The sequence below is a fragment of the Corylus avellana genome, chromosome ca4 (assembly GCF_901000735.1).
Source record: "Corylus avellana chromosome ca4, CavTom2PMs-1.0".
Lineage (NCBI taxonomy): Eukaryota > Viridiplantae > Streptophyta > Magnoliopsida > Fagales > Betulaceae > Corylus > Corylus avellana.
This window is the reverse complement of record NC_081544.1, coordinates 28,592,966-28,611,415: the sequence shown is the minus strand read 5'-3', so window position 1 is coordinate 28,611,415 and position 18,450 is coordinate 28,592,966. Positions and strand designations below refer to the sequence as shown.

Sequence of the window (18,450 nt, the reverse complement as noted above, 5' to 3'; positions counted from 1 at the left end):
TGGAGATTTGCAAATGAGGAAGGAGCTTGGTGGAGAAGAATCGTGGTGGCTAAGTATGGGGTGTTTTGGGGCGGTTGGCATTCTAAAGTTCCTCGTGGAATGCATGGGGTGGGATTATGGAGATACATTTGTAGGGGTTGGAGGTCGTTTCACTATCACATTAGATTTGATCCTGGGTCGGGGTCGAAAGTCAAATTTTGGGAGGATGTTTAGTGTGGTGAGATGCCCCTCAAGGATGCTTTTCCCGGTCTCTTCAATATTGCTAGGAACAAGGATGCTTCCATTGCGGATATCAGGGAGAGTTCAAATGGTACGGTTCCTTGGAATGTTACCTTTACTCGTAGTATTCATGATTGGGAGGAGAGGGTTTTAGCCTCCCTTTTCTCGCTCTTGTATTCACTCTCGATGCGTGGGGAAGGGGAGGATCGGATGTGGTGAATTCCTTCTAGAAAATGGAAGTTTGAGGTTCGTTCTTTTTACAGGAAGCTTGTCCTTAAAGAGCCCAACCTCTTTCCTTGGAAAAGTATTTGGCACACCAAGGCTCCTGCAAGAGTGGCGTTTTTTGCTTGGTCGGCCGTCCTTGGGAAATCTCTTACCTTGGATAATGTCCGGAAGAGAGGTATTGTTGTTATTAATCGTTGTTGTATGTGTGAATTGGAAGGGGAGTCGGTGGATCATCTTTTTCTTCATTGTGGGGTTGCGCGCACTTTGTGGGCTGTTATCTTCACTCGCTTCAACTTGAGTTGGGTTATGCCTAGAAGCGTTAAAGAGATGTTCGCTAGCTGGTGGTCAAGCGGAAAATCCCATAGCGCTGTGGTGTGGAAGATGGTTCCTCTGTGTCTTTTATGGTGCCTTTGGAAGGAAAGGAAAACTAGATGTTTTGAGGATTTGTCGAGGAATCTAAAGGACCTAGTTCATGTCTTTTTGTACACGCTTTTCACTTAGACTACAGGCTGGTTTGCTCCCTTAGTAATCAATTTTCCTGATTTTCTTTTTATGTTCTCTTCTTCTTTCTCCCCTCCTTAGTCGCTCTCTTGTATACTACCTGTGTACTTGGGTTGCGCCCCCCTGTGCTCTTTAATGCATCATTACTTTTATATATATATATATATAGAGAGAGAGAGAGAGAGTAATTTCCACTCCAGTGAAATAAGATCTAATTTCAAAGTCATTAGACATACATTCTTTCTAGGTGAAAATAACACATGCACTCGTACAGGATTGAACCCATGATCTCACCCTTAAACCCTAACTTATCAGTGGAGGAGATATCATTTGGTCTGAAGACCGTTGGCCTCATCAATCAACTTAATATCATGAACCTACTTGTAGAATTTTGACACCAACAATATAAGATGAAAAAAAAAAGAAAAAAAAAAAGTGGAACAGAGCACATAGAAGCACAAGAAACGGCAATCCAGGGAAGTAACATTATAGAGCAGCGTATAAAAGAGCATAAAGGTAAAATATGTCCATTCACCAAGTCGTCAATCAAGCATTGCCTGATTATGAAACTCGGAAAAACCTTATCAGGAGTACCATAGAGCAGTTTTTATCTATAAAAAGCAAGATTTTAAAAGTGACTAGTCATATTATCCTAAAGACGTTGTCATCATCCGATTGTAAGACCTTTTTTTAAAAATTAAAAAAAATAAGTAAACAGTTGCCAGTCAGAATTAAGAATCTTAAATTTCCGCCAAAATTGTCTTGCAAACTAGTGGCTGTTGAAGCATAAGAACAATCCTTAACAAATAGGATTGCCAGAAAAATAATTTCTTTTTTCCCCTTTTGGCTGGAAGAGAAGAGAGATATTCTAATAGAATACAATAATGGTATATCTGTTAAACGATTAATAGCTGTAAATCTAAAGTGTTATATTTCTTTATTTGAGGCATTCTCCAGCAATGACCTTCTCAACCTTTTCATAACAAACAAAATTTACCAACACAAAGACTTGTAGAAAAGAAAAAGTAGCTTTATAAAAAAAATTTATCATGCAAAGTGAAAGCAACAGTAGAGAAAAAAAAAAAAAAAAAGGCTACAGTTCAAAATCCAGTTTATATCATCAAAATCAACTGTCATTTGTCTATATCCAGCTTTTGATTCCTTCAAAGTCGAAAAAATAGCATTAGATAGGATACTTGTTCCTTTTTATAAAGTAATAAACTTAATTGAAAGAAAAGAGCACACTCTAGTACATGGGGAGTATACAAGTGGACTTGAGATTAATTGGTCTAACAAAGAAACCAGATTCCCAACCCTACATATAAAATATGAATTAGTGAAAATACAGATATATTGGTAATCATAAGATTCTATTAACCAGTTAAATTACATGCTCCATTGCATGGTACTAAAATTCAACACAATCGACTTACTGCAATATTTAGTAATCCAATAAATGGGAAGGATGACAACATTGATCTCATTTTCTTCCCTCGAACTTTTTTGTTATAAAATTGAAGCATCCCTTCAAAAACCTACAAACATTAGGAGATATCAGCTGACAATTACATTCCATTAATGTAAGCATGAACAAACAAAACAAAAACAAAAAAGACCAGGCCCCTGCTACGAAATGAAACATTAGAACAAGAAATAAAACAACAGGCATAATACTTTTTTTTTGATAAGTACTAATGATATAAAAAGCACAAAGGGGTGCAACCCACATACACGGGAAGTATACACAGAAAGCGCCTAAGAGGGAGAGAAATGAAAAAGAAAATCAGAGAAACTAGTCACTAAAGGAGCTAGCCAAGCGGCCGTCCAAGAGTAAAGAGTAAAGAAGAAAAAATGAGTCAATTCCTCTATGGTCCTAATGGAATTTTCAAAACATCTAGCATTTCTTTCATTCCATATACACCATATAAGACACAGAGGGATCATCTTCCACACAATCGCGCTTCGAGATCGACCTCCCGACCACCAGCTATCGAACAAGTCCCTCACCCGGCAAGGCACGACCCAATGCAACCCAAACCGCTTAAAAATCGTGTGCCAAAGAGCACTTGCGATCTCACAGTGGAGAAGAAGATGATCGACTGACTCTCCGTTCTTCTTGCACATGCAACATCATTCCACTACCACTATGTTCCTCTTACGCAGAGTATCATGAGTCAAAATTTTGCCTAGAGCAGCATTCCACCCGAAAAATGCCACTCGCTGAGGCGCCTTAGTACACCAGATGCTCTTCCAAGGAAACTCCTCTTGATTAGAATTGGACAAGGCCTTGTAGAGTGACTTAATCTCAAACTTGCCCTTCTTGGACGCCGAACAGCAAATACGATCTGCACTGTCTATGGAAACCTTGCAAGAATACAACCGATCAAAAAAAGGAGAAACCAAATCCATCTCCCAATCTTGGACCGGCCGTACAAAATGACATTCGACTCGACAACCCCATTCCTCCAAGTAAAATTATCCTTCACCCAAGCTTCTTTGTGTTTGGCAATACTAAATAAGGACGGGAAGGCTTGCTTCAAGAGATTGTCCCCACACCAAATATCATGCTAGAAACGAATTTTTGAACCCTCCCCCACCTCAAACCGAATACCTTTGGCAAAAAAATTCTACCCTTTGCGAATATGCTTCCATAGACCCACACCATGAGAACCCGAAACCTCCTTCGTGCACCACCCACCTTCTTGGTCTTCATACTTAGCTTTGATAATCTTACACCAAAGAGCCTTGCTCTCATTCGCATATCTCCAAAGCCATTTCCCTAAAAGAGCTTGATTAAACTGGAACAACTTCCGAATGCCCAAGACCACCATAGCGAAGGGGACGGCAGACTTGGTTCCAACTTACAAGATGCAACTTAGGCTCATATCCCATTCCTCCCCACAAGAAATCTCTTTGGACTTTCTCAATCCTTTTAGCTAAATGAAAGTGTAAATCCTTTTAGCTAAACAGCAGGCATAATACAAAATGAAAGTGTAAATTCTTCAATCTCTTACACTCCTTTTTCTTAACATGCTACAGGAAAAATTACAATAAAGAAAATAAGAGAAAAGAATATAGGAGAAGCTCATTCTTTTTCCTTTGGTTAGACAAAAAGGGTATATATATATATATATATATATATATATATATAGAGAGAGAGAGAGAGAGAGAGAGAGCGATGCTTTTGTATTTTTCTTCCTTACGACTATGATGTGGGAGGCAAACTCGAAAATTTGCAAAGCCAACATATACTCCTTCACAGATCCAAAACAATCCTATATATTTGAAAATTCTAACTATAGGGGTAATTTAGTGATTCTGCAAATTATCCCTGTAATTATTTGGGTATGAGTCTTGCTTATTTTGATTCTTGTTAGATTGGCTTTTTGTAGCTGGAGTATGTTTTTTTTTTATTAAGTAAAGTCAATGTATTAAAAAGCCTAAGGGGCACAACCCATGTACACAGGAAGTATACAAAAGAGCCTACTACATAAGCTTTAAACTGAAAAGGACGCACAGAAATCTATAAATTCCGTGAGCGTTGAAGCTTGCGAAGAATACCCCAAGACCCTCCATGATAAAAGTGTTTGGAGCACCATTTCTTCAAATCTATAATTCCCATCTCCCGATCCTCAAAACTCCGCGCATTCCTTTCTCTCCATAAGGACCACATTACACACAAAGGGGCCATCCGCCAAAGGTGTATGACTGTCCGCTTCACCCTTTGCCCTCTCCAACTTCCCAAACATTCCTTCAAACTCCCCAGCATCACCCACGTTATACCAAACAGCTGAAAAATCATATTCCATACCTCTATAGCCACTTCACAATGCACTAAAAGGTGATCAATAGATTCGCCACTTTTCTTGCACATACAACACCACTCTGTCACAATGATGTTCTTCTTTCGTAGGTTGTCCAAAGTTAAAATTTCCCCTCCATACGAAGAAAGCCACACGTGGAGGAGCTTTACTCTTCCAAATAAGCTTCCACGGGCCATCCACCGGGGCTGTATTAGTCTTCACCTTGTAGAAAGACTTCACCTCAAAAGTTTTCCTTTTTGAGGGAGTTTTCCTTGTAGCTGGAGTATGTGTCTTGTCTAGTTAGTAAATAGTCTTTTGCTTTGCTTAGTAGGAGTTTTAGTGTTTTCCATTTTTCTTACAAGAAGTGATTTTATTAAAGAAATTATAAGTGCAGGAAGTGTACGTTTAAAGATTACAATCAGCATTAAGGATCTAAAAAATCTAAAAAACAAGACACATGGACACCACAATCAGCCAACATCCAATCACACAGATCTCAAAAATAGAGTTTTCAATTTGCAAGTAGAGAACTTAAACCTGTTTTTTTTTTTAGTAAGTAATTTCATTAAAGGGTTAAATACCTTTGACCCAGCTGTGGTTTAACAACTTTATTTTTTGCCCCCTAGCTTTTAGTTTTTATTATAGGTGGTACTTCGACTATTCATAAAGACGGAGATGGTACCTCCGTCTAACTTCCGTCCAGAATTTGACGGAAATCCACGCCAGCGCTCCTAAAAACTCAACACGTGTCCATATACCTAATTAAAAATAAAAAATAAAATTTTTTAAAATTAAAATGATTAAAAACATTAAAAAACAAAATTAAATTACAATTTTTTTTTTTTTCAAATAAAAAACATTTTGGGGAAAAGGGGTGGCCGGCCACCCCAAAAGGCCAATGAAAAAAAAAATTGCAAAAACAGAGAGAGAGACCAGGGAAGATTGACCACATAGAGCTTTCTTTTGGGGTTTGGTTCCTGGCTTTGCTCTTGTATTTCTTCTACCACAGCCTGTAGCGCAGAGCATAGTTCAAAGCAGGGGCTTCTTGTGGGTTTTTTGAGAATGAGGGTGTGACGAGAAGGAGTGAAACTGCGAAAATGCTAAGGGACAGAACTGGAAACCTGGAGCTTTATGGAGGGTAGTTGTTTAGGGGTTAAGGGAACTTAGGGGAAGGGAAGATTGACCACATAGAGCTCTGATCTATGTCCTTGGGGGTGGTTTGGCCACCTGGCCACCCCTTTTCCAAAAAAAAGGATTTTTTTTTTTTTAATTTTAATTTTAATTTAATTTTTTAATGTTTTTAATCATTTTAATTTTAATTTTTTTAAGAATATGGACACGTGTTGAGATTTTAGTGGCGCTGACGTGAATTTCCGTAAAATTTTGGACAAAAGTTAGACGGAGGTACCATCTCCGTCTTTATGAATAACCGAGGTACCACCTATGATAAAAACTAAAACCGAAGGAGCAAAAAATAAAATTGTTAAACCACATAGGGCAAAAAAGTATTTAACCCTTCATTAAAAGCTTAGAGGGGCGCAACCCAAGTACGCAGAAAGTATACAAGAGAGGCCCTTAATTAGGGAGTAAAAGAAGAACACAAGTTCAAAAATTCCGTAAGACTAGAAAAGCGAGGACCATCGTACACCGCTATCCAAGCAAAAAATAATTTGCGCATAGCAGCTTTTAACTCTAACACCAATCTCTCATAATCTTTGAAACTCCTTGCATTCCGCTCTCTCTAAATACATTGAATTAAGCACAAAGGAGCCATCCTCCAAGATTCGAAAATGCAACAACTTTCAAATTGACCTCTCCAGCTGTAATACTCCAAAAATAAATACATGAATAAATATATTTGTTTAAATGGTAATAATAATTTACAAAAATGAGAACCTTCATTTTATTCAAGTAAAGTGTTTTACAATCCTCTAGATAAACTGTCAAAAATATATGCTTTAAATAAAGTTTTGATTTTCGAACATTCGAAGTTTCCTCCCAAATGTTCAACCTTTCCTCTTGAACGATCGAAGTTTCCTCCCAAACGTTTGATCTTTCCTCTTGAACGATCTTTCCTCCCGAACGTTTGATCTTTCCTCCCAACGACTTTTAAACTCTCTCAGGTTGAGCCAAGGTGGTAAGGATGGATTGTGTTGGATCCCTTCCAAAAGCTAGAGGTTCGAGATCAAATCTTTTTATACGGCACTTACCTCTCTGTCTCTCCCTACGAGAGTGGTGTTCTTCTTCTTTTTTTTGATAAGTAATAATGCATTAAAAGAGCACAAAGGGGCGCAACTCAAGTACACAGGAAATATACAAGAGAGCGACTAAGAAGTGGAGAAAGAAGAAGAGAACATAAAAAGAAAATCAGGAAAGTTGATCACTAAGGGTGCAAGCCAGCCTGCCGTCCAAGTGAAGAGAGTGTACAAAAATAAATGAACAAGGTCCTCAAGGTTTCTCGACAAATCCTCGAAGCATCTAGTATTCCTTTCCTTCCATAGACACCATAAAAGACAAAGGGGAACCATCTTCCACACCACTGCACTACGGGATTTATCTCCCGACCACCAGCTCGCAAATATCTCATTGACGCTTCTAGGCATAACCCAACACATGTTGAACCAAGAGAAGATCACGTCCCACAAAGTGCGCACAACCCCACAATGAAGAAAGAGATGATCCACAGACTACCCTTCCGATGCACACATGCAACATCGGTTAATCACAACAATACCTCTCTTCCGAACATTATCCAATGTAAGATTTCCCAAGGGCGGCCGACCAAGCAAAAAACGCCTCTCGAAGGAACCTTGGTACGACAAATACTTTTCCAAGGGAAGTGGTTGGGCTCTTTAAGAGCAAGCTTCCTATAAAAAGAGCGAACCTCAAACTTCCCTTTTCTTGAAGGAATCCACCACATCCGATCCTCCCCTTCCCCACGCATCGAGAGCGAATACAAGAGTGAGAAAAGAGAGGCTAAGACCGTCTCCTCCCAATCTTGAATTCTACGAGTAAAGGTAACATTCCAAAGAACCCTGCCATTTAAACACTCTCTGATATCCGCAATGGAAGCATCCTTATTACTAACTATATTGAAGAGAATAGCAAAAGCCTCCTTGAGAGACAACTCGCCACACCAAGTATCCTCCCAAAATTTGACTTTCGACCCCACTCTAGGATCAAATCTAAAGTAACTTTGAAACGACCTCCAGCCCCTACAAATGTATTTCCATAACCCCACCCCATGTGATCCACGAGGGACCTTAGAACGCCAACCACCCCAAAACACCCCATACTTCGCCACCAAGATTATTCTCCACCAACCCTCTTCCTCATGAGCAAATCTCCACAACCATTTCCCCAAAAGAGCTTGATTAAATAAACGCAAACTCCGAATCCCTAAACCACCCTCAGAAACCGAAGAGCAAACCTCGTGCCAACTAACCAAGTGGAACTTAAACTCATCATTGAGCCCACCCCATAAAAAATCCTATTGGAGCTTCTCAATGCGACTTGCCACAGTAGCAGGAATAGGAAAAAGAGACAGAAAATAGGTAAGGAGATTGGATAAGGTGCTTTTGATGAGGGTGTGCCTAGCCCCCTTTGACAAATACATACGTTTCCAAGAGGCCAACCTTCTGGCAACCTTCTCCAACATGCCCTCCAAGACTGCACAGAACCTGCCGACAACCACCACAGACCTTGCCGATAGCCGCCAAGGATTCTCCACTAACCAAGAAACTGCCGAATAGCAGTTTAGAACCCACCAGAATGATCGACAACTCCCCTTAAGTTATCGACTGCCACAAAAACAACAACCCAGTCCCACCCCAAGCTTGACAATTCCTACGCCCCTCAACAGGTAACTGAAAACAACCCTAATTTAGATGATGGCCCTCATACCATGTCAATTGTACTGAATACCTCTCAATGTGAGGGTTTCTCATATTATATAGGAATTGTCTAGCTAATTACAAGCTGTATCTCAGCGATTACAGTAATCTAGGAGAACAAATAAGGCAACTAAAATCTACCTATTAATTACAAGATACTATAGCTATAATACAAAAATATACCATAACTAGAAAGACTAATTATGGCTAAATATATATATCATATCTGACTGACATCTCCGTGAAGAGCGACTCATAAAAACGGGTGATGTGATTACTAATAGCCTCTTGCTCAGAAGTAATAGTGCCATTAAAGTTCAAAGACTCTATAGAATTCGGTCTTCTGTTAGCATTAGCAATCCGATGGAAAAATTTCGTGCACTTATCACCCTCTTTCAACCAACGGATCCTCGACTTTTGCCTCCAACTGATTTCTTCTTGTAAGAGGGAGGATTCTAACTCTCTAGCAAGCATCCTTTTCCTCTCAATCTCTTTAGAAGATAACCCTCTCTCTTCCTCCACCCTATCAAGAGCTTTAAGATCATCCATACGGGCCTTAAAACAAGCACCCACATCGCCAAAATCTTGAGCATTCCATCTTTTAATGTCCCACTTCAAAGCTTGCATCTTTTTAGAAAGGATGAAGCTCGGAGTACCATGAAAATGATACGATGCCCACCAGCTGCGAACTTTATCCACAAAACCCTCCACTTTAAGCCACATGTTCTCAAATTTGAAAGGTCTTTTGCCTCCCAAAGATAAATTGCAATCCAGAATAATAGGAGCATGATCGGAACAAACCCGAAGCAACCTCTTTTAACGCAAGTCCTGATAACAGCCTTCCCAATCCAGAGAAACGAGAAATCGGTCAAGCTTAGACCAAGAGCGATTATTAGACCAAGTAGAGATCCCCTCAAGTAAGGGAAGGTCCATGAGGCCCTGCTCCGAAATGAACTTGCCAAAATCCCTCATAGAAGACCGAGAATAAGCTCCCCTCGACCTTTTACTTAGATAAAGTGTGACATTGAAATCCCCACCAATGTACCACGACATATCCCCTGCCAGCTCCTCCCAAAGAAGACGCCTGGGATTGATTCTATTAGGCCCATACACCCCCGCGAACGCCCAAACAAGACTATCCTCAACATTTTTGAACGAACAGGCCGCCACATAACTCCCCAAAGCAACATCTACCTTCCCACACAAGCAAAATACCACCCAAAGCCCCAGAAGAAGAGACAGAACACCACTCCACATACGGGCAGCCCCATAAGCTCCTCACAAAACTAAGTGAAATAAAATCCATCTTCATCTCTTAAAAACAAACTAAATCTGCCTTCCAACTTCTTAGAAGATTTCTAACCCTCAACCTCTTTTCCGTCGCATTCAAACCTTTCACATTCCAAGACAGAATTTTGAGCTTCATAATTTAACTCGATTGGCCTTTCCCTTATTCCTATCCCTTATAGAATTCTCCAAATAATTAACAGAAGACTGCAGATTATTGATCTCTCTCATACATTTTTTAACCACAGGCGTTATCTCTTCCCTTTCCATTTCATTGGCCTTGTTTTTTTTTTTTTGATAAGTAATGATGATATATAAAAAGAGCGCAGAGGGGCGCAACCCATATACACGGGAAGTATAAATAGAGAGCGCCTAGGAGGGGGAGAAATGAAAAAGAAAATCAGAGAAACTAATCACTAAAGAAGCTAGCCAAGCGGCCATCCAAGAGTAAAGAGTAAAGAGAAAGAAATGAGTCAATTCCTCTATGGTCCTAGTGGAATTTTCAAAACATCTAGCATTTCTTTCATTCCAAATACACCACATAAGACACAGAGGTATCATCTTCCACACAACCGCGCTTCGAGAACGTCCTCCCGACCACCAACTAGCAAACAAGGCCCTCACCCTGCAAGGCATTACCCAATGCAACCCAAAACACTGAAAAATCATGTGCCAAAGAGCACTTGCGAGCTCACAATGGAGAAGAAGGTGATCGACTGACTCTCCGGTCATCTTGCACATACAACACCACTCCATAACCACTATGTTCATTGGCCTTGTTGTCAGCGATAACAAGCCCAATGGTCTCTTCAAACTTCCTTTCTTCTCCATCGCAAAATAGCCCAACTTCTTTGCAAGCCTTGATAATGAAAGCCCTCTCTTGCACCGCCAGTGGTTCCTCATCTAAAGAATTCGGAAAGAAAGACTCCTGAGAAAAGGAACCCTCTTCATCATGGAAGGCTCCATCCAAATTTACAATCAGCGTCGTGCGAATGCCAGGCTCCTTACCTAGAATACCCAGATGTTGATCAGCGAGACTGCTCCCCAGGATTTCTACCCTCACAGACTCCGCACAAACACCGGCAGCAGACCCTAAGGGTACCGGTGTCGCCCGCTTGCCAGGCTCCTTGCCTAGAATACCCAGAGCAGAAAGACTCGAACCACCCTTCGGAGAGCACTAACCAATCGCCGGATCATAAGAGACGTCAGGAGCGGGGGGGAAAACCTGCGCCTTTACCTGAGGACCCGAGACAAAAACGCGTACTCCCATCGTCGAGATAATCTAAGTAGTGGAACCCACTGGCGAAGCGTCACCCAGAACACCAGCCCTCACCAAAGACTTCTCCTCTGGCCCTTCTCCTGGCAACGCGCCCTTCGTCGGCACCTCTACCGAAGACAGAAGCGATTGAAAGGGGAAGCCGAGCATGGGTACCCCTGTCGAAGATCAGCGACCCAGAACCGGAAATCTCATAATCGACCGGCCCTATTCCAGTCGATGCAACCTTCATCGGCGCCTCTGCCGGAGGCACAGAAACGGTCAATAGGGGAGGACGAAACCTGTCGGAGATCAGCGACCTAGAATCGGCAAGCTCAGAGTTAACATCGACGCACACTGGAGCATATGGGCCGCCCGCCGAAAGAGCCGTCGCTCCTGCAGGCTTCAGCCTTGAACGCGAGCCCTCCCCTTTCTCCAAGGGCCTTGCCACACACTCCACAACAGAAGCATCTTGCATAACCAAGACCTTACTAGCAAGGCCTGGATCAAAATGGGCCGAGCCTTCTTCTTCCTAAAATAAGTCTTAATTGGTTGAACAGGCTTACCATGATCCAACTTGGGCCGCCCAACCTAAGCCTTGTTGAACTAGGCCACGCCACCCTTGATTATATCCCTTCTGACCGATCATCTACAATCACGAGCCACACCATGCTTTGTTGTACAGATCTCCAGATTACTGATCACTGTGTCTAGCCTAACCAAACCCACGTCAACCTCTCCTTTTAGCCTTCTCAACAACTCCCTAGCATTAATTTGCTCATCTTTTACACGAAATAGGGACTACTCCACATGACAGCCATCTCCCTCCCGTCCCTTCAAGAGCTTAGCACCAGTTATCGATGCTGGCAGCTTCACCATAGAATGCAAACTGCTCACCGGAGGTTGGAAGCTACTCGCCGGAGCTCTGTTAACATCCCCCGAATAATCCCCTTCCTTTGAGTTGCTCATTCCCATCTCAACCAAAGAAAGGATCTTCGTTGGACCCTCCATGCGACCGCCCAAAGTCCTCACCGGGTCCTTGATCTTTTGAGAACCCCCCATATGCATGACAAAATTATAGGCTTGCTTTTCCTTCTCTGCAGAGACCTCCTTCAGCCATCTTGGAACTCTGGCAATCAGCTCAGTATAAGTATTGAAACAATCCTCTACCGGTTGCACCGTCAACCCCAAAGCCTCCACATAGCTCCTCCTTCCCACCCCCTCTTTTTCCTTCTTTCCCTCCTTGGCCTCTCTGACCTCACACAAAGCTGACTTTGCGAAACACACCTCCAAGATAAAGCGTTCCCATCCTTCATCATAGCGACCCTCTGGAATAATAATCGAACTGCAACGTTGCCTTCCATCAAATTCTTCTATCGTCAAGAAGCCCCCATGTCTATTGGAACATTTCTGCGCAATTATCCGTGGATACCTTGCTCTGGATTGATCCCAAAAGACTTCAGAGGTTTCCACTGCCACCATATCCTCCACTATGCGTACCAGCCACACTAGCTCATCCTTCTTCAAGAAAATAGATTTTTATTTCCTGTTGCTTCTTTCAAAAATCCTCACCCCTGAAGCCCCTCCCTTAATCAACAACTCAAAATCTTTGGACTCCATAGACCACCTTCTCGAACCAGCCATGACACTGACCAAACAACTAAAAACTAACACCAAAACAGCACTCACACGCCACCCACATGCCTACGCTCAGGCGGAGGTGGATGAGAGAAAAGAGAGAAAATGCATAGAGACCCTTTTCTCAAATCAGTAACACTCCGAGAGTGGTGTTCTTTGTTTGGACGGATGTGCTAGAGAAGATATTAACTTTGGATAACCTAAGGAAAAGGCATGTCTTTGTGATTGACTGGTGTCGTATGTCCAAGAAGAGCGGAAATTCATTGATTACCATCTCTACTCCATTGTGAGGTGGCTAGAGATTGGAGGGTTTTGCTCTTATGTCTTTTTGGGATAGAGTGGGTCATGTCCTAACAGGTAGTGGAGCTGTTAGCTAGTTGCAAAAGTCAATTTGGAAGCCATTGTAATATAGAAGCATAGAGAATGGTTCCATGCTTAATGTGGTGTATTTGGCGGGAACAAAATGGGCAAAATTTTGAAGATTGTGAGAGTTGGGTGATAGAGTTGATAGAGTTAAAAGCTTTTATGTTCAAATCCCTTTATGTTTGGATGGCTACTCACAGTAGTCCTGTATTTTATAATTTTCCAAAGTTTCTAGATTTGTGTTCTTTTTCTTCTCCCTACTGGTGTATATCATGTATAATCCCTATATACTTCGGTTGTACCTCTCTCTCTCTCTCTCTCTCTCTCTCACCTCATAGGATATGAACAAACACTTAATCTGAATTATTTTTTCCTTTTTTTGGTGTTAGGAAGAGAGGATGGAGGTGGGAGGCACATGTGCCCCCAAACAAACAAGAACTTGCCATAGTATCATCTTCAATACCCACAGGATCTAAAGGGATGGCCAAAACCTTTGTTGATATTATGTGCCATAGCAAAATTTTCAGTCCTAATAGGATGTGAACGTCAAATCCTTTAATTTTCAGTCAAATATATACTTCATATATGAATAACCCACTCCCAAAGGACCAGGCTATTGCAGTACGACTTAGCTATGAAATTATTAATGAAAATTATTTAATTCCAACCAAATCACATGAGAGACACCCTATGGTAAATTTTTTGAAGACTATGTAATATGATTCTGAAAAGGCTTGAACCTTCAGAATTGTAGTGAAATCATTGTAAAGAAGCCAATGTACATGTAAATCTTACAAAGTAAAATTAAAATTCAACATCAGATAAGCAATATGAAGCAGTGGACAGATATGAAGTATAATCTGTAGCACGAGAATGAAAATACCTCAGACACAGTTTGCTCACAACATGCCTTCTTCCAGGTTGTAATGAACATTCTCATAGTGTTATTATCAATTGCAAGATCAACTCCAATCATTTTGTTAGCCTTCTTAGTCTTGCTGGAATTATCTACTGGCTGAACATCTAGTTCTTTGTTGCGTCTCTCACATGATTTGGAGGCTGCAGACGTGGTGCAGCCTAGATTTTCAGATTTTCCTTTCCTTTTACGTGATCTATCCCTTGAGCTGCCACTAGAAGGAGAAGGGTGCCCACACATTTCACCTTTCAACCCAAGCTGTATCATATCTTCAATTTCAGATGGGCAAGGACAGCTACTAACTTGGTCAGAACTTCTAACATTTTGTGATGGCAAGTTAAAATGGTGGCTGGTAGCATTATCAATTCTTTCATCTTCAGAAGTACAATCATCATCCAACTGCTTCTTCAGCGACGAAAAAAGAGGGTGTTCCATGTCTTTCTTATCAGCTTCTGATTTCAATGCTTCTACAGATTTCTTCAATGTGATATTCTCTAAAAACATCCCTTTTCGGATAACAGAAATATGCATCCTGTGATCATAAAGTTTAGCAATTAAGCATATCTTATGTCAATTTGCACATGTAAGAGCCAGTGAAGAAATGACATATGCTGAATACTTTATATATATATATATATATATTGCAAATCAAAAGTGCAAAGGGGGACAACCCTAGTACATAGGAAGTAAACAAGAGAACGCTGAAAAAGAAAAAATTAAAAAAGCCCTAGATGTGCTGAATACACCATTTTCCCTTGGAGGAGTATTTGGCAGAATAAGGCTCCCTTGAGAGTGGCTTTCTTTGCTTGGTTGGCTGCCTTAGAGAAGATTTTAATCATGAATAATCTTAGAAAACAGCATGTCATCTTGCTTGATTGGTGTTGCTTATGTAAAAAGAATGTGGAGTCAATAGACCACCTTTTACTACATTGTGAGATGGCTAATGTTGAATGGAATTTCATCTTCAGCCTTGTAGGGTTGGTGTGGGTTATGCAAAGGGTTTTTTGGTAGGAGTCGGGATGACATTATATGGGAGATGGTTCCCCCTTGCCTTATGTAGTGTCTTTGGAGGAAAGAAATGATCAGAGCTTTGAAGACAATAAACATATGGTGGCAAATCTAAAGGATTTTTTCTTTTAAGACTCTCTATCACTAGACAGCTGTCGTTGACTTAAATATTTATAGCTTTCATATTTCTCTTGATCCTTTTTCTTCTGCTAGCCAGATACTTTTCTTGTATATTTCATGTATACTTTGGTTGTGCCTTTTGCGCTTTTTAATAAATTGTGTTTAATAAAAATTAAAAAAAAAAAAGAAAAGAAAAAAAGCGCACTCATGGTGAACACCTTAGAAAAAGGTTCCTAGCCTTAAGGTTCAGACAGGCCTTTGACAGCACTAATGTACCACTATTCATTATTATTCTGAAAAAAATAGCAATAAAACTGAGTTAGTATTTGGGATTGTCTATAAAAGGGAGTTTATTAGAAAAAAGGAATTCACGACAATAAAAAAATGAAAATGGTTGAAAGTATTGTCCAAAATGTTCCTCAAAGTAAGGAAATAATTTAAGCTTATCATAGGTTCCAAAAAAAAAATTATATCATAACTGCAGAACACGAAAACCTTCATTCAAGTAGTATGTATATTTGACATTTTTATAAAGCTTGAAGAACTAGATTGCACTGATAATAAACGATAATTGACAATCTTGAAAAAAAAAATGTTATGGAACCCTAATCCAAGAGACACTAAATGCACCGGCCAATCGATAATGGTCCACATATTTAGCCATAATTAGTCTTTCTAGTTATGGCAGGTTCTTGTATTATAGCTATAGTATATTGTAATTAATAGGTAGATTTTAGTTACCTTATTTGTTTCCCTAGATTGCTGTAATCACTGAGATACAGCCTGTAATTACCTAGATAATTTCTATATAATACTAGCAACCCTCACATTGAGAGGTATTTAGTACAATTGACATGGTATCAGAGCCAAAATCATCTAAATTAGGGTTCTAAATTGTTTTTCGGAAGTTTCTGTCGAGGGTAGCGGCAGTTTCTATTGAGGGTAGGAATTTCTTACCGGAAACTACTCCTTTTGTGGTGATTAGTGGCTGTCGGCAGACTCTTTGGAGGTCTGTGAAGTCTGTGGTGTTTCCGGCGATTTCTGGAAGGTCGGCGTGGTGCTGTCGGCGTGGTGTTCCTGGGGATTTGGGGCTGTCGGCGATTTCTGTCGGCTATTTTGGTGTTGTCGGCAATTTCTGTTTGGGTTGCTGACTGATTTGGGTGCTGTTTGGGCGCTATTCTGGAGGTTTTGGGGCTGTCGGCGATTTCTGTCGGCTATTTTGGTGTTGTCGGCAATTTCTGTTTGGGTTGCTGACTGATTTGGGTGCTGTTTGGGCGCTCTTCTGGAGGTTTTGGGGCTGTTGACGTGTTTCTGGTTGGTGCTGTGAGCGTGGTTTAGGGATTGCTGAGTGGGTTGCTGTTTGGATTTGGGCTGGCTGTTTGGGCTGGCTGTTTGGGCTTGCTGTTTGGGCTTGCTGTTTGGTGTGGTCAGCAATCAGCAAATTAGGATTGCTGTTTGGCTTGCTTGGACTTGGGCTTGCTGGGCTTGGGCTGTGTTGCTATTCTGGTGGGCTGCTGGTTGGTGCTGTTTGACTTGAGAGGACTTGGGCTTGCTGTCCAACAGATCTGGTGGGCCTGTTACTTCTTTTTCAGGTTGTCTAATTTCTAATTTTTTTTTATTTCATTATGTCTTCTAGCGAGACTTTTGGGGTCCGTTTTACTGGAAAAAATTATTCTGCTTGGGAATTCCAATTTCAATTATTTGTTACGGGAAAAGAATTGTGGGGCCATATTGACGGTAGTGATCCAGCTCCTACAGAAGCTAAGGATTTAGCTAAGTGGAAGGTCAAGGATGCACGTGTGATGTCTTGGATCTTAGGGTCTGTTGATCCTCTTATTGTGCTCAATTTGAGGCCCTATAAGACTGCGAAGACTATGTGGGAGTATTTGCTGAAGGTTTATCATCAGGACAATACCGCACGCCGTTTTCAGCTGGAATATGAGATTGCTAATTACACTCAAGGCAATCTCTCAATTCCAGAGTATTTTTCTGGTTTTCAGGATTTGTGGGGAGAATTTTCTGATATGATTTATGCGAAGGTACCTACTGCATCTCTCTCTGCTGTTCAGGCTGTTCATGAGCAGAGCAAGAGAGATCAATTCCTGATGAAATTACGCCCTGAATTTGAGGTTACTCGCTCAAATTTAATGAATCGGGACCCTTCGCCATCTTTGGATGTTTGTTTTGGAGAATTACTTCGTGAGGAGCAGCGTCTTCTCACACAGGCTACGTTTCAGCACGATTCCAATCCAAATCCAGTAGCCTACGCAGCCTATGGGAAAGGGAAAGGTAAGGATATGCGCAAGGTCCAGTGTTTTAGCTGTAAGGAGTATGGTCATATTGCCGCCAATTGTGCAAAGAAATCTTGCAATTACTGTAAAAAACCGGGCCACTTTATCAAAGAATGTCCCACTCGGCCTCAGAATCGTCAAGCTACTGCTTATCAGGCTACAATAAACACCTCTGCTGCTCCAGTGATGTCCTCAGCCTCTTCTTCTGCGGCCGGATCAGCTGTTCTTACTCCTGAAATGGTCCAGCAGATGATTATGTCAGCCTTTTCTGCCTTAGGGCTCCAAGGTAATGGTACTATTTTATCTAAGTCTTGGCTTATTGATTTTGCAGCATCCAATCATATGACCAGATCGTCTGATACTCTTTGCAATGTTCGTCCATATCATGGTTCATCTCATATTCAAGTAGCTAATGGAAGTCATTTAGCTATTAATGAAGTAGGAGATATTAATCCTTCATTCAGAGATGTTTATGTCTCTCCTGGCCTTTCTAATAGTCTTATTTCAGTTGGCCAGTTAGTTGAAAAAAAACTATGATGTCCATTTCTCTCGTGATGGTTGTCTTGTGCAGGATCAGGTGTCGGGGAAGATACTCGCGAAGGGGCCTAAAGTTGGCAGACTATTTCCACTGCACTTTTCAATTCCTAGTTGTTTATCTTTGGCTTGTAGGACAGTTAATACTCCGAACGAAGTATGGCACAAACGTTTGGGTCATTCAAATTCTGTTATTCTGTCTCATATGTTAAATTCTGGTTTGTTAGGCAATAAAGAACGCGTTTCTCAAAATTTGTCATTTGATTGTTCTGTATGCAAACTTGGTAAGAGTAAAACTCTTTCGTTTTCTTCTCATGGTAGTCGTGCTACAAAATGCTTTGATGTTGTGCATAGTGATGTATGGGGCATTTCTCCTGTAATTTCTCATGCTCGATAT

At 41.0% G+C, this 18,450-nt stretch overlaps 2 protein-coding genes across 2 annotated transcripts in view; one reads left to right on the top strand and one right to left on the bottom strand.

The window, feature by feature from the left end:
• LOC132178371 (protein NO VEIN-like) overlaps positions 1-18,450 on the bottom strand; it is a 49,542-nt gene that overhangs the window by 22,915 nt on the left and 8,177 nt on the right. The window contains exons 4-5 of the mRNA XM_059590813.1: positions 14,068-14,502; positions 2,379-2,480 (exon numbers count right to left, since the gene is read on the bottom strand). Of these exons, the coding sequence (XP_059446796.1) occupies positions 2,379-2,480; positions 14,068-14,502 (537 nt within the window). The remainder of the gene's footprint in view (positions 1-2,378; positions 2,481-14,067; positions 14,503-18,450) is intronic.
• LOC132180097 (replication protein A 70 kDa DNA-binding subunit C-like) lies at positions 17,511-18,211 on the top strand. Its single transcript, XM_059592951.1, has 2 exons — positions 17,511-17,805; positions 18,091-18,211. Exons 1-2 carry the CDS (start codon positions 17,526-17,528, stop codon positions 18,126-18,128), a joined length of 318 nt encoding a protein of 105 aa, XP_059448934.1. The 5' UTR covers positions 17,511-17,525; the 3' UTR covers positions 18,129-18,211.